This window comes from Podarcis cretensis (genome assembly GCF_951804945.1).
Source record: "Podarcis cretensis genome assembly, chromosome: 12".
NCBI classification, from domain to species: Eukaryota; Metazoa; Chordata; class Lepidosauria; order Squamata; family Lacertidae; genus Podarcis; species Podarcis cretensis.
The window spans coordinates 24055950-24078128 of record NC_137181.1 but is presented as its reverse complement, the minus strand read 5'-3'; the positions used below and the strand labels follow the sequence as shown (position 1 = coordinate 24078128).

At 42.9% G+C, this 22179-nt stretch overlaps 1 protein-coding gene across 1 annotated transcript in view; it reads left to right on the top strand.

The window, feature by feature from the left end:
• The window catches only part of PLXDC2 (plexin domain containing 2), a 250187-nt gene that overhangs the window by 145039 nt on the left and 82969 nt on the right, over positions 1-22179 (top strand). The window contains exons 3-4 of the mRNA XM_079948329.1: positions 542-688; positions 11925-11994. Coding sequence (XP_079804455.1) covers positions 542-688; positions 11925-11994 — 217 coding nt within the window. The remainder of the gene's footprint in view (positions 1-541; positions 689-11924; positions 11995-22179) is intronic.

Here is a 22179-nt window from a genome sequence, read left to right as displayed (position 1 = left end):
GTGGAGCTGGACATCCCTGCCCTGGACTGGAGCTCCACATGTAAGTGGTCTGGGTTCCTGGCCAACACTCAGAGCACCGCCCCTCCCCAAGGCTTACAGGAGGAGAGGAGATGGCATGTCACACAGGAGCTTCAGGGCCACCACAAAAAAGCTTGGTCACTAACACATGAAGCTACTTGGGGAAGCTGTTGCCAAAACGTTTATTGGCCATTGCTGCATCAGAGGGCAGAATTATTTCTGCATTTGCAGCAGTTGCTTGTCTGAGATCTTGGGATGCAAAAATTCCATTTGTAAAATGAGATTTATCACAAGCTGAGTTGATGCTCTGCTTTCCTGTTTTAGTATTCACATAATAAAATGTGCTGGTTTCCCCCCTCTTTTTTCTTCAGTCACCTTAATTTATGGGACAAGGAAATAAAACTTTACCAGTTTCTGCAGGAAATGAATAAATCTTGCATTTCTAAACAGTTTTTTAAAAAAACAACCCTCTGGAAATTGAGTCGTTTTAAATCTGCGTTTGGCTTTTTTCTTCTTCTTCCAGGAGGATATGGATCACAATTATTATACTTCAAGGACATATGGCCCATTTGATTCTACCAGCCGAGATCTGTGGGTGAACATTGACAAAATGGAGAAAGATAAAGTGAAAATTCATGGGATCCTCTCCAACACACACCGGCAAGCTGCAGTAAGGCATTTGATATGCATTGCTATTTAATCTTATGTTGTTGTTGACATCTTGGCTTCCTCTGTGATACACAGCAGGCCATTGAAAGAAACGGGAAGACTCAAACTTGCAATGGCTGGCTGTGTTCTCCCCCTCCACTGTCAGAGGCAGTCAGCTTCTGAATACAGTTACTGGAAACCACAGGAGGAGAATGTTGTTGTCCTCAGGCCCTGTCTGCAGGCCTCCCATTGGCATCTGGCTGGCAGCTGTGAAAAAGGGAAACTGGGCGGGATGGGCAATTGGCCTAATCTAGCAAACTCTTCTTAGGTCCCTATATTACATTAGAGGTGACAGTATTGCTAGACCATTGCTATACCAGAAGGGATTGAGAGGCTGGGAATTACTTTTCAATACGCGAAATCATAATCGTAACCATAACAGTTGTGATACTGTGCCAGGCAAGAAGGCTGGTTTACAGGCAAAATAGATTTGGTGGCTTGCAAAGGATTTAATGATTGTTAAGCTTTTTGCTTTTAATGCTTGTGGGATTTCTAAAGTTGGAATGACCTTCTTTTTTAAAAAGATATATCCCCACTTGGTGGTTTGTTTTTTTTTTTTTGTTTTACCACTGGCATAAACACACTATAATGTGTGTAGAATAATTGTTAGTCCAGGGTGTTCACCTCTGAACCTATAGCTCAGATCTGTAAGTGGTTCTATGGTGTGTGTTTTTTGTGGGTTTCCCCACATTACTTTAAAATGCCCGGCATATGTGCCTGTAGGATTATATTTCCCTCAGAAAACCTTACCCCAGTGTCAATGAGCATTAAATCTCTCAACAGACCTGTAGCAGTATTATAAAATGCATTGGGAGGGAAAATATATGTAATCTTGGTGTCATTCAAGTCAGTGGCTGTTTTCCCATCGAGTTCACTTGACAGGCGAATTATCTTACAAATTGACTAGCTTAACTGCCATATTTAGAACTAAAATGTAGCAGCCCTGTATTTACCCTTTAGATTTGTATGAGTAGCCGTGGTACCTGAGTTTCTGAGAACTATTAGATCCTTGTCAAAATATTGTTGTTTTTCAGCTGTTGATTCTTGTCAAATGATAACAGAGGTGGCAGGTATAATTCCATTTCCACATCAAAGATCTGTGTTGGTTAATTCTGATCACGCACTCCTTGTAGCGAGAATGCTAAACTAAGCCGCTACCTTACAAGTATAATTGGATGCTGTAAGACTTCCAAAATGGTATTCCCACAGCTGACCTGAGCACTGGAAGCTCCTGAAAGAAAAGAATCAGTACTGACCTTAAAGGGGATGTAAATTCCGTAGCAAAAATGACAACTCCATTGTCATGTGATGGAATGGATTTTTGCTCTATTGGTCTGAAGACCAATCAGATGGAATTCTGACAACGGGGGGGGGGGGAGTCAAAGTAAATAGCTTTAAGGGATAGTTCGTGAAGTCTTAAAAATGCAGAAGAAAGTATTTGCAGTTGAGAGGACGAGTGGAAAAGAAATAAGGGAGTTAGAAGAATTCTGCTCTCCATTGGGTTGTGTCATATCATTTCCCAGGACCAATAAACTCACCAACCAGGTGACAGGCTGAGAGAAGAGCAGTAGATGGAAGAGAATCTCTGTAGGATTCAAGAGGAGAGGGAGGTAATAAACCCTCCAGATTTAGACTGACACAACATAATTTATAGAAGCTCTCTTTTCCCAGCCAAACTGAAAAGAATAGCTAATAAATGGATGGAGCAAAGTGGAAATGCTGGAGTCTGGCAGTTTCCTGAGTTAAGAATGGACCTAATACAGCACAGTATCAGTTATATGAGATTTCTAGACATGGTTGTGTGTTTAATAAAAAGCAAGCTCTGCTACAAATAAGGATGCTTAATGGTATGGCTATTCTGCCAACACATCTTTTCTTGAGCACTCTTGGAAAGCGAATTGGGAAAGAGATGAAGAGCAAGATGAAAAAGCAATGACGTTTTCGTCAAAGGAATTGCAACCATTTTTGCAGGCCTGCCTCTCTTTTCCAAGCCAAAACCATGCAGCCCAGCATACTTGACCCAAAGTTAAATAATACTGAATTCAGATGAGTTGCGGGAACAATTAAGTTGCAAGGATTGTTCCAATGATTTGCATTTTGAAGGCCTTTGTGAGGACTGTAAAGCTAAACATGAGCTAGAGCAGCCTAAAAATAAGAAACCAATGTGATGAGGATGAGGGAGTACGACAAGAACTTGTGAATTAGCACGCACAATCTGAGAGTGCTGTTGTGACTCATCGGTATATAATACATATGCATAGAGAATTCGTTCTGTTGAAGTGAGAGATTATAGGGACATAAATTATGGCGTATATTATATTGGAGTTTGCTGATGCAGCCAAAAGCTTGTATGAATACAGAGGTGCTGTTCTGACTCACGATCAGAGGATTTGGGCACTCGTGATCTTCTTTACATGAGCCTGCATGTTTGCTTGTTGGCACTAAGCCATGGCTTGGCTTAGCATTGCATGCGAATGGTATAAATGTGTTTGTTTTCCTCATTTTAATGAGAAACGTTAGTAATTATATTAACTCTTTACCTGTAAATTAAAAGGCCATTGATTGTTGTAGCTGTCCAATTAAGTTGCTGGGAATTGGAACTGACGACCGCTTTGGTTAGTAGTGTTTTTGCTCACACGAGTAGCCCTGTAAGTCTCCATCCAAAGGGGAAAGGGGGGAGAACACTGGCCCTGCTAATATCCAATTTGGTTTCATATGGTGACTTATTTTAGATTAATTGCATATGCAGCATCTTTTGAAATGGGACCTGGAGCATGAGCATTGACAAGAGAAGGGGAACGGCAATGGGAGGGAGCTGTTGCTCTCCTGTCCTGGTTGTGTGCTTCCCATAGGCATCTGATTGGCCTCTGTGATGAGCAAGATGCTGGGCTACATAGACCTTTGGCGTGATCTTCATGTGTCCCTTTGGAAATAGAGGCAAAGGCCAGGGGGGCCACTAGGTGGCGCATCGGAAGATGGCTGACAATAACATCTCTCCGACCCACACGAGGTAATTTGGAGGCTATGATGGGGGTAATTAGCCTCCTTAACCCCCCCAGGATTATGGGGGGGACAGCCCTTGCCTGCTGTGCCCTATACCACCCCCGAATTTGTGGGGGTGGGGGTGGGGGCACTAGGCACAAAGCCCTCCTGTGGGATTTTCGGCACTCCTCGACGCCGTCCCCGATTCGCGCCGCTGGTTGCAATGATCTTTAAAAGAAATAATTTGGACATGATTAATTGCACATACATCAAGGAAAAAGGGGAGTAAATACTGCTGACAGAAGAGATCTCTGATAACAAGACAACAATAAAATACGAGAAGAACGTCAAGATACGGTAATGACTGAGGGGGGAGGGGGGGAAAACCTGCCTCTACCTTTTTATGTGATTTAACAAGAATCCCCCTCCCCTAATGAGTCAGAAATTAAGGACTTAAGCTGTGGATTTAAGGCTGTGTGGAGATAAACTTTCGATCCAAAGCAATGTTTCAAGATGAAGCTGGAAAGCTAAGAGTTTTGGAGTGACGCAGTCAGGAAAAAATGCCGTTCGCCATTTTGTGAGGCATTGTGGGAGCTCTTGGGTCTGGGAGGAGAAAGAGAGAAATAGAGTTGTTTACATATCGTGAATCAACTCCTCGGTGGGACTTAAGAGCGACAAATGCCAAAATTTACGATGGATAAAGTGATGTTATCTACGAAGGAGATATATGGAAACCATCTGGACTTAGTGGAGGAACGGGAAATCCACACAGGATTATTACACTTGCTATCGGCTTAAGGAGACTAACAGAAGAGATCGTAAAGGAAAAAGAGAAATTATACGAAAAGATATGATGTGGCAACACCAAGATAAGACTGGATAGAATTATGAACTTTGTTTGGACTGATTGGGACTGATTTGGACATTAACGCAGTAATAAGAAGATGATCTGAATTCCCCTTTGGATCTTGAAGTATGGGTTCCCCCAACAAAATTTAAAAATTTGGCTTTGTAATTCGGAATTTATATGATGTGATTTAATTTGATGTGATTGGCCAGTTAATAAAAATTATTAAAAAAAAAAAAGGAAATAGAGGCAAAGGCCAGCAGATATGGGGGACTATGGAAACAGATGGGGCAGAGACTTGGTAGGAGGCATACCTGTCCCCTACTAAGAACATAAGGACCTGCCGGATCAAGCCAATGACCCACTGAGCCAAGTTTCCTATTCTCACAAGCAGGACCTGAATGTAACAGTGGTCTCTCCACATGTGATTTCCAGCAACTGGTTTTCAGAGGCATACTACCTCAGAGAGTGGAGGTAGAACACGGCCATTGTGGTGTTGACCTGTAGCTTCTGAAGAAACCAGTATATACTCATGAAGAAGCTGTGTGTGTGTGTGTGTGTGTGTGTGTGTGTGATCAAGCTCACAGCCACATGTGTTGCTTTAAAAATTCTTGGTGAGAACTTTAAGAGACGGTTGCCTAGGCAGGAATTCAAACTCAGGAGAACGTCTGACACAATTCTGCCTTTTGAGAACCTTGCAAGCAAAAGGCAACACAAGAGTCACTTCCCTCCCCTTTTCAATATTTTCATGGTATGAATTACCAAGAGATTGGTTAGTAATCTATCACATCCAGTTGTTATCCACTTGATGTGTATAATTCGATCCCCTATTTGCATCTCAGCACCTTTGCATGAATGGTCTTGTAGCTCTATGCATTCTTAGAGTAATAGTTTTATAATGCCAAACTCTCCAAACAGATCCTGGATCCAAGCTTCCTAACACAATTAATGTGACTCTTTCCCAGTAAGAGGCTGTGCAATCAGATATGTGCTTAATGTCACCTTGGCAATCCACTCAGCGTACAAGCATGCCACTTAGCAAATCCTTCCATTCAAACTAAAAAGAAAAAGAAGAAATTCCAGTATCCTGATTATGGTTAAATCAAGATTTTAATCTTGTACCTGCAGGTGCAAGAAGAAAAATGTGGCTTCTAGTTGGACTTGACACCACTTCACTTTTTTATGCTTTCTTCCAACTTCCCAAGATAATAAATTTGGAGAAAGTGTGTGTGGGGGGGGGAGGAATCATAAAACTGTTAGAGTGTTAAAAAATCTAAGGGCTGTCTTGTTCAGAGCTTGCCTGAAATGTCTTCTCTGCCCTTGTAAAGAGATGAATCTGCATCATTAGCCAGTAAATGACAATTTTCGCATCATGCAGAGATTAAGTGATAAAAATAAAAATGGCTTTTTAAGGCTTATTCCTTATAGTTTACAAGAAAAAGGGGGCCTAAATTTGTTAAACACTCATTCATCAGATGCTTTCTAAATTGAGAAGGCTGAATTAATATAGGAAAACATGCATGATGCTTAATGTCCAAAACTAAACTGAATCTAGGATATTAATGCGTTAGAAAATTGTTTTCTGAAATGATGACTAGAAAAAATTCCCTGCAAATTCCACTTTTTAAAAATACATTTGCAATAAGCTATCTATAAATGTTCCATTCTTGCTGAATTCGGGATTTTTAAATATATTTTCCCATGGGAAACTTGGTTATTTTGTATTCTGGTTTCGTTTGTTTGTTTTGCCACCTTGGCTGCCTCAGAGGATGAGAGGTGCAATGAAGGTACTGTAGGATTATCTATTTTATTGGAACAAGTTCAGTTAGTGAGATACAGAGACCTTTATGATTCAGTACACTTGAGGCAGAATTAAAAAGCACAAGACAACAAGGCTTTATAGGCAAAACGTGATCTATGTATGTGATGTTTAGGAGAGCAAAGCAAGAACTGTCCCTCTTTCTGCTAATAAAGAGTCTGCTTTTTTGTTCAAGGTTGGACAGGGAAGGGGAAGAGAGGGAGTTGCCGTAAGAGGATCTAATCTCAAAGAATAGTTGCGGTTACCAAAGTATTTGGATTAGTTTGTGCCCTTGTGAAAATACGCAGGAGGCATATAAATATACAAAAGCACAGGTACTGTAGCACAATGTCTATATTAGGACCAACTGAAATGGCACAAAGGGCTGAGCAAGTTTTCAGTCTTACCAGAACCCTTATTCATGCTGGATTCTTAAACTAATCAGCAACAAAAGCTGGAGTTGTCGGGGAGAGAGACCCAGTTCAAACATAACACCAAACCACAGTTCAAAGTTATTAAATGAGCCTGCTTGGGCCTTGGGCTACAGCACACCCCCTCTATTCTGGCACAGCTGGCAGAAAGAGATTGGAAGCAGGGGCGTAGGAAGGGGGAGCGGACCACTCTGGGTGCCCTCACTTAGAGGGGTGACATACGGCGCACTGCCTGCCCGTGACTCCCAAGCCTACCCTGAGCCATCGGGGTAAGGGGGGAGCTGCGCCACTTTGCCGGTGGCATTCCCCCTTTCCTCCTTTGTTTTGACAGCTTGGGGGAGGCTTGGGAGTTGCGGGCGGGCGGCACGCCAAATGTCCGCCATGGATGGCTCACTCCGCCCCTGGCTGCAGGGAGCGTGCACCACTCCTGTGGCACCTGAGCGGCTATCCCGCACCTGGGAGGGCACCTTCTGCGCCATGCCCCCCCCCCCCGGGAGTGCGCCCGCCCTTTGCAGCATGGCCATATGCTCCGCCGCTGATTGGAAGCATATGCTATAAGCTAATAATAGTTTGCCATTATATCTGAATTGGACTGAAGTGTTTTTAGTTTGAACTGTGGTTTACTGAAACATGTCAAAAGCAAAACATGGTTTCTGATCCTGGTTTGTTTCAATAAACTGTAGTTTAAACTAACTGCAGTTCCAATGTGGTGATAAACTACAGCTTGCTGAAATGAAGAAGTTGTTGCTTCCAAACTCTCTGTGGTTGAGCCAGAGAAAGGGGAGGGTGAGTATTTTTTTCAGTAACTGTGGCTTATTATCATGTTATGTCCAAATGAAGGCATGATGTTGGTGGACATGACGATATAGGTTGCATCTGCAGCTTATAACAGTCTTAAAAAAGAAGGGAAATGTGTTTTGTAGACATAGACTACAATCCTATGCACATTGCTTTGAGAAAACAAAAGGACATACATACTTCAAGTAAATAAGCATAGGATTGCATCATAACTGGTTTAAATTGTGCCTGTGGCAAAAAAAAAAAAAGGCATCAGGTTGTAGCGAGGCATGCTGGGGTGAAAGAACAATCCCCTACTCTCCTTTTGAAAATAGTTACAGTACTCATATATCTCTGTAGGACATACTGGAACACACAGGTCCTTGTAAGTCAGAGAGCAGAAGTAAAGAAATGTAGAGTTTAAAGAAGGCCTTGCAGAAGAAGTAAACTTTGAAGGGCAGCTGAAAGATCTAAGAGGTATCAAGAGTGTGTGTTCTGGGACTTCATAGCAGAACAGAATAAGTGGACTATAATAAGGAAGGAAAAAAACAGAAAGATGAAGTGAAGAGCATTGAAGTGAAAATCTTGGCTTTATTTTTGCTGGTAAGTAAGGAAAGAGATTTGAGGATGTCCATGGAGACTTTTTATAACTGAACTTTAAAAAGAGCAGTTGAGCTTTCCCCAACATTTTGAATTTTGGCCATTCCCGACCCCATCCCCCGCAACTGAGGCTATCAAATTAAACCTGAATATGTGAAGAGTGGTTTTCAAGGAACCATGTTCCACACTAATTGAGGCTGTGATCCTGAGTTGGCTTTTGGCAGTCAACTCAATTTAACTTGGCAAGGCTTACTTCAGAGTAAACATGCTTAGAATTGCAGTGCATATAAGCCCATGTAGTCTTCCCCCCCCCCCAACTGCTATGTGAAAAGTGTGTGGAGTCGTGGCCATTACTTTTTCTAGTAAGAGCTCACTTTGAGTATTATTCCCTCTCAAACTATTTTCGGGCTGTATTGTAGGAAACATTGGCAGCAATCAAGCTGGGAGAGAAGCAGATCATGGATCTGGATTTTGCACACCAGTGGTAGTGGCTGGTGTTGTGTGGCAATGCCACACAGCTGCTGTTTGACACTAGCATCGCCACAGATTACCAGCAAGGAGCTGGGTGGCAGCAAGGTTAGGTCTGTGTAGACACACTGGCAGAGTCAGTCTGGCACCTGCACTGCTGTGCCCATACAGTGCTGGTCTCACTGCCCTTCCTGCCTCCCTGCCCCAGACCCATACAGGTAAACTGTAGCAATGGCAGTATTGGGAACTTTGCCGCACTGCGCCAGCTGTGATTAGTAGGAAAAGGAAATGACTAAAGCAAAATCTACGGGAGCAACTCTATGATGGGGAGAATGGATTGTAGCCTGTTGGATGGTCAGAAAAAGTGGCCCGCATTCAGAGGTGGAGGTCAGTAGTTGGAAACCTTCCCAACACCATGGTAGGAAGGGCTCCACCTTCAGCAATGAGAGCAGTAAGAGAAAAGGAGTGTGTGCTTCAGGAACAGAAAGAGGGAAACTACAGCAGCCCTGGAGCTGGCATATTTACTGGGACCAGTGGGAGGGAAATTGTTTGTTCAGTTTACATCCCACCTATACTCCAAGGAGCTCAAGGTTTCGTACATAATTCTTTCTCTTCTCCCTGCCATGTGAGGTAGGTTTGGCTGAGGAACCGTGACTGGTCCAAGGTCACCTAGTGAGTTTCATGGTGGAGTGGGACTAAAACTCTGGTCTCCCAGGTCCTAGTCTGACACTCTAACTGGAACACACAACACTGGGAAGGAAGGAAGGAAGGAAGGAAGGAAGGAAGGAAGGAATCCACCTTTTGTTTGGTTTCTCCACCAGAGGACCCCCCCCCAAAACTCCATAGGATTGTACATTAAATATGGTCAGAATACCTACAGACCAGCAGAATTGCTTGCTAAAGGTGTAAAGGGAACTGCTGTACTGCCAGTAACATGGATTCATGTCTTATTTTCCTTTTTTCTGCCCACTTTGCCACCAATCTTGACATGATTTACATCACTTTTTATTTTGCTTTAATCCTACCGAGACTGCTCTGGGACCAGATAAGCCCCCAAATTGGCTTTTCCAATGGTAATATTCCATGTTACTTGTTAAATACTGATAAGCAGTGAAAAGATATAAAATAACCAGATTGGAGAATATATTTCAATTAGTATAAATCTTGTATCTTGGAAGTTCCTCCTGCAACCCCCTCCTTGGGATGATCTGTTTATAAAATGGAATTAGATCTTCCAGTTCTAAACAAGATATGTGTAAATAAACCCTATCAAATTCTGGCTTCTAATGAAAAAAGAAGAAGAAATCTAATTTGAAGCTGCTGTAAATATTCAGTGATTAATTTCATACCAAATAAGTCATTAAAAATACCTGATAGATGGAGAAACTAATCCTTTCTGGAGAGATGGGGAAAACCAATTAAATCTGAGGTAATATGAAAGTTAAAATGAGACAGACATAAGCTTAGTTAGAAAAAAAATTTTTTTGAAAGATTTTTAAACATGGCCAATTGCTTGGAGTGATTGGAATGTGCAACGTTATTTGGAAGAAGCAGAGGAGCTGTCTTATACTGAGTCAGATCATTGGTCCATTGAGCCCTACACTGTGTTGTCTATATTTACTTGCGACAGCTGTCCAGGATTTCAGACCCAGGATCTCCCAACCCTACCTGGAGATGCCAGGGATTGAACCGGGAACTGGGTGCATTCTCTGCCACTGAGCTACAGCCCTTCCGCTCTGTCCTGTTACCCCTTTTTGTGCTATTCCAATGTGATCCGGAAATGAAGATTATTTTTATTTGAAATTTGCAAAACAACAGCATCACTTCCCAGATATTTGACAGGTGCTGCCAGTTTTTTTAATTTCATTTTTAACTTTAATGCCACCAATGTGCATGGTGAGCTAACCTAGACTGTTGCCCCCACCACAAGTCTAATGAAGTCAAATTTAGCCAATTGAAGTATAATGAAATCTCTCACCCGCAGCACTCAGGACAGCGGTTCTCAACCTGTGGGTCCACAGATGTTGTTGGACTACAACTCCCATCATCCCTGAGCTCTGGCCTTGCTAGCTAGGGGTGATTAAAGTTGTAGTTCAACAACATCTGGGGACCCACAGGTTGAGAAAGGCTGATTCAGGAGCTGCTGAACTCCTCCTTCTACATCTTTTGCTCACCCACCCGTGAGTCTTCAACCATCTATTGGGAGCCATGAGAAAAGTATATTTACCAGTACAACTAATTTGCTGCCATAGGAGGCCCAAGAGAAAGGCTTTCCATGAGAAACTATATTTCCCAGTGCTTCTGGCACCTGACTTGCTATCATAGCAGCACCAATGGGAGAACCAACCCTTCCTTCCTTCCTTCCTTCCTTCCTTCCTTCCTTCCTTCCTTCTCCTGCTGCCAGTGTTGCAGCAGTGGCAACAAGGTAAGCAGTGCAGTTGAGCATGAGTTGGAGACTCATAGGAACGGAAAAGCTTCTGAGTTCTTCTCCCAGTTAGAATCTAGGCCAGTTTGGGATATATTAATAGCAAATTATGAAGCCTGGCAATATAGTGGCAAAAGGCTGCTGCTTCTGTGCTACAGTTGAAGAGAATGGCCCCCTTGTGCTCTTTCCCAAGAAGAATATACCATACCAGCAGAAAGAGAGAGCATGGCTGCAAAGTGTGCCTTTGTGCCTGGCATAGGACACTGGCACCAGAAGTGTGTGCAAAGCTCGGCTTCTGAAGAGCTGCCCCCTGGTGCTTTCCTTCCATAAAGCTGTGAGCTATTCCACAGCTGTTGCTTCTTCTAGGCAGCCTCTTCACTGCTTTCCTCTGCACAATTCAGCAGCCATGCTGGTGGCATCACACAGGCTATGTAATGACTGTGTCCACTGCAGCCAACTCCTTCCTATGTGTGTCGGTGGGATTTACTGACAAGACAAGCCCTCTTCAGGCATAGTACATGGTCCAAAATGCAGTGAAAGGGGCTATGCATTTAGCCCAACCCCTAAAGCCATTTGGCTTCTCCTGCCCCTCTGTGTTGACCAGGGCTTCTGATGTGGGAGGTTTTCTATATGCGTGATTTAGAACTCTTGGCAATTAGGGTTCCCTACATGCTCCCTATATAAGTTTCCAAGCTTTATCTAGTATGCAGAATTGTTTCCACTTTTGATTCCAAATTGAGGATGGCATAAGGCTACTGTAAAAAAAAAACAACCCTTAAGGCAAAAGCAGCAGTGAATGGGTTTAAAGTGAATGGGGTCTCTACTATTCCTTACATTATTGATTTTCTTTTCTGGTGTTGTTCCTTGCAGAGAGTGAATCTATCGTTCGATTTTCCATTTTATGGCCATTTCCTACGTGAAATTACTGTGGCAACTGGGGGTAAGTGGCTTTCTACCCGTTTCACTTTTGAATAATCTGACAAGTTTCAGATGTTTTAAAGCAGGTTTCTTGAGAGAGAGAGAGAGAGAGAGAGAGAGAATGAATGAATTACGGTAGAGCTTGAAATATCCAAAATTGGGTAGGCCAGATCACCAGTTCATTCAAATTCACCCTGTCCTCTGTGTCAGCAAACTGGTATAAATAGTGCTTACCATGGATCAGAAAATTTTATTAACATTTTAAATAAATGTCTTCTCCCTACACCTTTCCTGACCCCTCACTATTAGATGCATGGTGGGAGAGAGGGAAAGGGAGTTGCTGACCTATAAACGCCGTGTGGTCATATCACACACTTCATTTTTCACCATTTCATGACTTGCAACTACTGTATATAGATGATCGTTAACATGTTGAAAACTGCCTTGAGAGGTTTAACCCTAAAAGGCCTTGAGAGGTTTAACCCTAAAAGGCCTTGAGAGGTTTAACCCTAAAAGGCCTTGAGAGGTTTAACCCTAAAAGGTCTATAAAAGTGAATAGATTTAATTATAGGAAGACTTTGACCTCTTCATTCACTTTTACATATGAACAACAATCCATCAAGCCACTTAGAAATGCATCAGTTACACTGCTAATTGGCTAAGAGTTTGCTGTGAATGGTTGATCAATTGGCAAGTGTTTCAGTTCTGGAATGGCTGCTGCGTAGGGTCAAAGTAGACATGGATCTAAGCACAGAACTTGCATTTATTTTTTTTTTAAAGAAACTATTAATTGTAGGTGCAGGATGACAGTTTTCATTGGGTTCTATGCATGAGGGAGGAGATTACCCATTTGCTCCCCTGCTGCAGCTAAAGAAAATCCTTCTAGGGCTTAGAGACAGGAGGGAGGTTATCACTGATGCCAAAGGGAGCTTCTTTCCTATGGCATTTAAGGGCTGCAGAGGAGAAAGCTGTTACACCTGCAGTCCCTGCAAAAACCTGCCCTCACTTGCACTTGCTAGTAACATTCTTTTAATGACACAGCAGCATGTGATTTGCTTTGAACCATGTCTAGTTTGCCCCATAGAAGACTGTGTTTTGTGTAGGCTGCTACGGCTTTTCTTCCGCTTCTGCAATGAGAATTGCTGTTCTACCATTAAAATAAAAGTTGCACAAACAACTCCTTGTTACCAAAGTAGGACACCCACCTGTACGGAAAGATACGTGGGGTGCCATTATGTATGGCCATCTTTGAAAAGAAATAGGGGAGGGGAGAGGATTTCAAATCTGAGCTTTGTCATTTAGCTCTTTTAAAATGGAGGAGTAGAGAGGGAAAAGAGGTGTTTCTGTAAAAGAAAGGGAATGGCTAACAACAGACCAAGGAGGGGATAATGCTGGGGTTGTGTGCTTTTAATTCATGGCAAGGTTAGTAATGGAGGGAAGAGGTTGATGTATGGGGGGGGGGGGAGGATGGCATAGATACTTAGGAATGAAAGAGATAAAAGTGTCTGGCACTCCTTCGCTCAACCAGACACGCAAACTCTCAAGATGATGAGATAGGTAGGCATCACCAACCAAATATAGAAAAAGAAATATCCTGTATTATTCTACTGTTTGTCCAAGAAAAAAGAAGAAACCTTTCTCAACCTTTCTCAATGTTCTGAGGGCATCCTATGCAATCCCCAGCATGTGTTCACGGAGATTACTTCCTGCACTTTCTCACTTGTGCAAACCATAGTTTGTTGTTACATCAGAATTGAGTAAATGATGGTTCGCCTCTAAACCAGCATTGGAATCTCTCTTAGAGCATAATTTCCAGTTGTGCTCTGGAGGCAAACCATAGCCCTATTAACTAACAAACACACACCCCTCAATGCAATTGCTATCGTATGCAAAGGTAAAGGTAAAGGACCCCTGGATGGTTAAGTCCAGTCAAAGGCAACTATGGGGTGTAGCGCTCATCTCACCTCAGGCCGAGCAAGCCAGTGTTTTTCCACAGACAGCTTTCCAGGTCATTTGGCCAGCATGATTAAACTACTTCTGGTGCAGCGGAACACCGTGACAGAAGCCAGAGCGCATGGAAACACCATTCACCTTCCTGCGGAAGCGGTACCTATTTATCTACTTGCACTGGTGTGCTTTCTAACTGCTAGGTTGGCAGAAGCTGGGACAGAGCAATGGGAGCTCACTCTGTCGTACGGATTCAAACCGCCAACCTTCTGATCAGCAAGCCCAAGAAGCTCAGTGGTTTAGACCACAGCGTTCCCTATTTGTATGCAGAACAGGAAGAAGGACTGCATGTCCCCATTGCTCTTCCTGCAGACCCCTCATGTTGGAGGTCAAATGTCTGCAGCAGGGAGCCTGCTCTGCTGGAAGATCAGGGTTCTTAATTGTGTGGGGAGCCTACCCACAGAGAGCAGATTCTCCACTGCAGACATTCAGTCTCAGTCATGTGGGAGGCTGTGGGGATATGGGAAAAGGTAGTAATGATGTGCTCTCTCCTCTTTTCCCCTGCTCTCCCATCAGGCAATGGTATTCATTTTGGGGGAGTGGAGGAGAGAACAAGTGACTATGGTTTATGTTTTGTGAAACACACACATAAAGGAAAACTGTGCTCTTAGTGCAGGCATGTCCAAAGTCCGTTTCGGGGGACTAATCCGGCCCACCGGTTGAATTAATCTGGCCTGCGTGGCAGTATATGTCCTGGGATAAAATTCCAAAAAAAAGCTCAGCAATTTTAATCCTAAAAAAAGCTCAGCAACTTTGGTCAGCCCTCATGCATGTTCACTTCATCAAATCTGGCCCTCTTTGAAAAAAAGTTTGGGAACCCCTGTTTTAGTGAATCAATAAGAGATGATGATGATTTAGTCACTTTTCTCATAAAAATGACCCAAAATGACATGGCATGCCAGGGAGTAAAAGAGAGAACATTCAAATCTGAGGCATCACAACGGTTTTGTCAGTGGCTATGTGTGACAGTGTGAACCAAGCCATTGCTTGTTTTTTGACGACTTCCAATTTTTATCATGTCAACAAAGAGTTCGTTGCTTCTCCTTTAAGGGGCTCAAATGATCATTCTCCTTAAATATCACAGTGCTAAATTGCAAGGAGTTCCATCATATCTATAACAGATCAAGAATTTTGTTTTTTACCATCCATACAACATTTGCATTTCACTACCAAGCAGTCTTGAATGATGATTTTTGACCCTCAATTAATATGAGAGAGAGAGAAAAAGAGAGAGAAACTCACATGGGTTGGCTTGAGCAATTAGCATATCCTTTCCCTCAATCCATGTTTTACCAAGGTTACTTGATTCATGTCTGTGAGGTAAATCAGTTTGCACTGCCATTATTAGTATAATTAATCAAATCCTGTTCTTCTAGAGGTGGATATCTGTCATGGGGGAATTCCTGTGTATGCTAATTCTGGTACCTAGGAAACCACGAGAGGCCTTCCAGCTCTCTGATGATAGAAAGTCTTCCTGACAGAACATTTCAGATGTTTTCATTTAGGAGAGAAGAATATAGCATTGGCAATGGGCTTAGAAGTCAGGTGTAGGATTGGGTTGTCAGAGTAGCGGCAAAGATAATGAAAAGCAGCAAGAATATAGGGCAGTGCATATCGTGTTCGGGACGTGGGTGGCGCTGTCGGTTAAACCACAGAGCCTAGGACTTGCCGATCAGAAGGTCGGCGGTTCGAATCCCTGCAACAGGATGAGCTCCCGTTGCTCGGTCCCAGCTTCTGCCAACCTAGCGGTTCGAAAGCACGTCAAAGTGCAAGTAGATAAATAGGTACCACTTCCACAGGAAGGTGAATGGCGTTTCAGTGCGCTGCTCTGGTTTCCCAGAAGCGGCTTAGTCATGCTGGCCACATGACCCGGAAGCTGTACACCGGCTCCCTCAGCCAATAAAGCGAGATGAGCGCTGCAACCCCAGAGTCGGTCACGACTGGACCTGATGGTCAGGGGTCCCTTTTCCTTTACCTTTATAGCGTGTTCACATGCCCCCCTTTCAATAACACTTTTTAAAGCTAAATTGGACCATCAAATCTAATCTTGCATTAAACAGGAGTAGCACTTTTCAAATGTAAGAGGCTGGTGAACCTAAGCAATTGTTTTGGAGAAGGTGTGTCTGAATATTGTCTTATGACAGGGACCTGTGGTTCTCCAGTAGTTGTAGGACTCCAGTACCCATCAGCCCCAGACATTATGGTAAATGGTCAGGAACGATGGGATCCTTCCCCAAACTGGTACCCTCTGGAAGTTTCGGCCTAAAACTCTCATCAGCTGCATGCTGGTTGGGGCTGAAGGGTATGTAGTTCAAACCATCTGAAGGGTACCAAGTTGGGGAAGTCTGGTTTAAAATGTGTACAGGGCAATTCTTTATCTGAAGATGTGGGGTTTTCACTTATTTTTATTTTTATTCTTGTTCTTTCTATACCTGTAGATCTCAAAGCGGTTCACAACATAAAATTGCAACATAAATGACATAAACTGCAGAATAAAAACAAAAACAAAGGCAACCCAGTAATCCACCTTCCCACAACACATTTTAAAGGGTGTTAGATGTCATTCAGCCAAAGGCCTGCCTAAAGAAAAGTTTTCTCCTGGCACCTAAAGATATATAACGAAGGCGCCAGACAAACCTCCCTGAGGAGGGCATTCCACAAACGGGGAGCCATTGCAGAAAAGGCCTGTTCTCATGTTGCCATCCTCTGGACCTCATGTGGAAGAGACACACGAAGAAGGGCCTCAGAGAATAATTTCAGGGTCTTGGTAGGTTCATATGGAGGTAAACAGTCCTTGAGCTATTGTGGTCCTGAACCTTTTTAAGGCTACCTCTAAAAATTAATTGATTCACTCTTCTTATGTTTACATATGAGAGGAAAAAACAAAAGAAATGAGCCTAATCTTCCATTTTAGCGTTTGCATGTATATATCACAACAGGGATAATCTTAGAAGATGCTTGTCCTATTTTCTCTCTCACAGGAGGAAATTCTTACAACAATATGGATTTTGCAAATTGCAGTTTATATTATTATTATTATTATTATTATTATTATTCAAATGCCAGATTAATTGAGGGCACCTTTTGAGTTGATCAAAATGTTTTAGTCATCTGATTAATCACTTCAGTGTTGTAGTCGTAACTCTTTGATTAGATCCCGCAAATTGTTTTGAAACACCTTGCCTAATGTATTCTCCTGCCTGCCTGATAAAGGAAAGAAGTGTTATGATATTGGCAAACCGTGGGTGGCATTTTTCTGTCATATGGGCTGAGAGTACCTCTTATGGGGAAAAAGCACTAGGCTGGCTGGACATAATCAACAAACATTTGCAAGATTGAAATGAACTGTCAGGAAGAATAAAGGGCTTTCCCACTTTCTATTTCATTATTAACCATTTTGCAGTCATCTTAGATCTTAAAGGTCATTTGCACTTAACAGAAACTCTCTTCACTTATTACCTACTTTGGAAACAGAATGAAGGCTGGACTTTCAGCAAAGGCAGATTTGTCGCCACACACCCCTGCAGCTGCCTCCAAGGATTATATTTAGATGCCTACATTATTGCTGTTTTCTCAACAAACACATCTGCAGCATTATTAGGTTAGGAAAAAGAGGTTGGGGGGATGGACTGCCAATATCCTGATGCAAAATGTAGCTTGTGACTTTAAGGGGGGGTACTGTATCCTTTCCCCCTTCTCCCTTGTTTCTTTTATTATAGCTCAATCTTTGCCAAATAGCTTCTTTTGGTGATTCCTGCTCATTGCTTGTTTGTTTGTTTATAAATTTGTTTATTTATTTGATATTTTTTTTTACATTTATATCCCACCTGTCATCCAGGAAACTCAAGGTGACTTGTAATTAAAAACAACCAAAAGCTAGAGCTATTATTATTATTATTATTATTATTAGTTTGAAATCTCTTTACATTATTCAAATTATTTTGACATCACCTCTGGGAGGATAGACTTAACTCCATATTGAGATGGAGAGATGGCTTGCCTTAGCGAGACTGTGGTGCAGTTTGAACTGTGGATTCCTCAACACCAAGCTGGATATTTCCATAGGACAGTGGTACCTCAGGTTACATACGCTTCAGGTTACAGACTCTGCTAACCCAGAAATAGTGCTTCAGGTTAAGAACTTTGCTTCAGGATGAGAACAGAAATTGTGCTCCGGCGGCACGGCAGCAGCGGGAGGCCCCATTAGCTAAAGTGGTGCTTCAGGTTAAGAACAGTTTCAGGTTAAGAACGGACCTTCGGAACGAATTAAGTACTTAACCCGAGGTACCACTGTAGAGCTGCAGCAAAGCGTTCTTTGAAAATGTTCTCTTCAGCTCTGTTTATAATGCTCAGGCTGTGAGTGCCATGGCTTATGTAGCCTAAACAGCACTGTTCACACATAAGAAGGGATGTATCAGCAATGGGGGGTGGGGGTGGGGTGGGGTAACTGAAAGTATGCAGAAATACCAGACTTTTTTTTAAAAAAAAGAAAAGTCACAAAAGGGGAGGGACTCAAAACGAAAAATGTACCAGTGAGCATGGAATGCTGACTGTGAATGGAAATACAGGGAGGGGAAATCAAACCGAGTGGTTGCCATAATGAACAACAGCATTCTGTGCTGCCACATTTTGTTGCAGGAATGCCTCTTATAATTCGTGGATTTCAAGACATCATGCTTTACTGAAATTCAGAAAGGGGTTTCCATTCCAGTTACTGTAAATAATTGTATGCTGACTACAGCTTTAAAAAGCATTGGAGCCTATCCCGGTCATCAGTTCTGAAAAATCCAAAAGATAGTTCATGAAGTCATTCGTCTGTCTCCTGCTCAAGTTTAAGGGCTGAACTGGAAGCACCAGCCTAAATCCCTGTTTTGTGGGAAGACATATAAGCAGGCTCTAGATGAGTAGCTTCTCGATAATAAACCCCACGAGGAAGCAAATCAAAGATAGTCCCTTTGTTGGGAAGTGAGCAGAGAGATTCTTAAGGAGATACTGAGCAGGAGGTTCTCATTATACTGGCTACGAAAGATCCGTGGAAAACCCCTTAACCTTTTAAAGCCCTCAAGGAATGTGTTTAGTTTCAGAGGGCAATAAATACAAAAGAGGTTTTGGCACTGCCCTCCCCCAGTCCATTACCCAAATGTGATGGATCTGTAGCATCGCCTACACTCCATATGTTTTGTGAAGTTTCCATAGTAACGCAGCTGAAAATTGACAAACGAGACCCCGTCTGATCAAAACAGTGTCTTGCCCGGCAGGTAAAGATTAAAGCAGATTTTTTAAGAAAACAAACACCCCTCCCAGCATAACCGTTATCAACGTTCTGCAGATACTTTGTGTAATGCAGCCACTGAACTATCTTTATAAATAACACAAACGGAAACCTCCAGCATGTCTCTATACGCTTCTTCATGCTCTGGTTTCCCCAGCTGTACAATTTAGCTGAAATTGCTGTGCCCTGCAATGATGATAACCTGTGTATAGTCTGTGCTCGTAGACTATGAAAACTTTGTACCAATGTAACCCAAATTCCATTGCAAAAAAGGCTGAAGTTTGCAGCTTGCCTTAACCTGGAATCCTATGCACCTGAGTCTGGTCCACTGAACAGGCAATAAGAATTTCTTATGCATAAGCATCTACAGTTCTCAGCCAGCATTTGCTGTAATTAAACAGTTCTGCACTGATTTGCTGGCATTTGCATAATTCTGGCCCGGCTAGTCCTGGACAAGAGCTGTGCACTAGTATTATGCAGCCCCCTTGAGAAGTTTGCTAAATACTCCAGCTTTTCAGATGCCACCAGGTGTTTCCCCACATACTTCCGAGGCTGCAATCCTTTTTTTTTTTTTTAATTAAAAAAAAAATGCTGGAAAGTACCCCTCATTGAGCACAGTGGGACACACTTCTGGGGGAAGAAAGAGGAAGAAAGCAGAGTTTCTCAGAATGGTTGGTTTTGCACCCAGGAGCCATATTCATAGTTGTGGAATTGCAGAATGTTCAAAATTCCTATTAACTGCTTTCATAGCAGAAGGACAAAAAAAATATGAATGTGGCACAACTAAGTTTATAACTGCTAACCACTACAGTAGGGAAACTGGCCCTCTAGAGGATGTTAGACTACAACTCCCATCATTCTCCCATTAGCCATGCTGGCTGAGGTTGGTGGAAGTTGGGAGTCCAGTAACATTCAGAGAGCCACAAGTTCCCTTTCCCTGCCATACAGTGTCCCACAAGGCAAATCCTTCCATGTTTCCGCAGCTATGCACTTTCCCCTATTGCTTCCCCCATTTTAGAGATGTTGGGGAATGGAAGTTTCTTTCCGCTTCTGTTCTCCCTTTTTTAATGCATGCAGCAGTCCTAGGGCATAGACTGATGGCACCTGATTAAGAAATCTTGCCAGACTTAAAGGTAAAGGTAACCCTGCCCGTCAGGGCCATTCGTGACCGACTCTAGGGTTGCGCGCTCATCTTGCTCAAGAGGCCGGGAGCCAGTGCTGTCCGAAGACACTTCCGGGTCACGTAGCCAGCGTGATGAAGCTGCATCTGTCGAGCCAGCACCAGCGCCGCACACGGAAACGCCATTTACCTTCCCGCTAGAAAGCGGTCCCTATTTATCTACTTGCACTTAGGGGTGCTTCCGAACTGCTAGGTGGGCAGGAGCTGGGACTGAACGACGGGAGCTCACCCCGTCGCGTGGGGATTTGAACCGCCAACCTTTTGATCAGCAAGTCCTAGGCACTGTGGTTTAACCCACAGCGCCACCCGCGGTCCCGACTTAAGTCCCTTGCCAGACTTAAGCAGGTCTAAATCTTATCAGTGCATGGAAGTGCATGTCTGGGGATCTTGACTATTTTTACACACTAGCAACACATCCTCTAGAATTCTATCCATGATATTTTATCTGCACTATGGGAATGAAATTCAGGAACCAAAAAGTCAAATTGAAAAATACGACTTTCGAGCCATCTGGCCCCAAAATGGCAACTAGACATTCCCTTTTGGCGATTATAACCCTGGGTTAAGAAACCATTTGGCACCTAGCTTACGTATCCAAGTTTCTAACACTGATCCCCAGCTAGCACATGCCCAGCATTAGGCAAAAGGATGCAGGGGATGGCTTGGCCCATTATTTGTGTTAGCATCTGGGGGGTTGGGCTGACCCACACATTCATGCACAGTAAGTTCCATTATGTGAGACCATAGTTCAGTGATGAGAACAGACCTAATTACCTTATATCAAGTCAGACAGCTGTCCCCTTTTGCTCAGAAAGGTAACCATCAGAACACAATCTTCAGTGTGGATATATTGGGCAGTAGCGTATATAGACATCTGCCTAATACTGAGTTATATCATTCATCCATGTAGTTCGGTACTGTCTACACCAAAAGTGGCTAGCTCCTAGTTCAGGGGCCTGATCTAGGCTCCCAAACACATTTTTCTGGCCCCAGAAAAATTGCACCAATTTTAGCTGTGGTGGCAATGAAACCTGCATTTGCCTTCGTTACTAAGCCAAACCATGGCTTAACTCCAGGTAGTGTAGCCACAGCAGGACTGGGGAGGAGTGAAGTGGCTGCAATTTTCACTCTGGTTGACCCACCGGATTGCACATTCTTGTTTGGCCAAGGTTTGGCTTTGCGTTACGTATGAATAAGTCCTGTAAATGGATATATGGTAGGCTTTTTTCACTGACTCAGAGGCTTTGCTTCATTCTCTAAAAAAGAGGAAGGAGAAAAGATGGAGCCTGGACCTCGATGACTGTTTGGTTGTAGAAAAACTGACTCTGTAGCTCAAAGTCACGCAGTATCTCTTTTCTGTGGATATTTGCTGGATTTCTTTTTGAAGAAAAACACACTGCTTTATTGAAAAGGCCTGCTTTGTACCTTGTTCTGAATAAAACTGGGAAGCTTCAGGTTTGTTAATTTGTTGTTGTTGTTGTTTTTTCAGAAATGTTCACATCTGGGGTCTTGTTTGCTGAGATACGAGTGCCCACTTGGGTAGAAACAGCAGAGGTTTCTGAACATTAAATTAAAATAACAGAGAAGGTAATATCAGAATAGCACACACATTCCCTAATTAACTTGTGGGCATGACTGAGAAAATAACATGTCACACTGTGTGAAGTTCAGTTTTAAACAAACTAAAGCCACAGGTGAAGCTTAATTAGAAGAGGAACTCCTTTAAATGCCTAGTGAAAGCCAGCAAA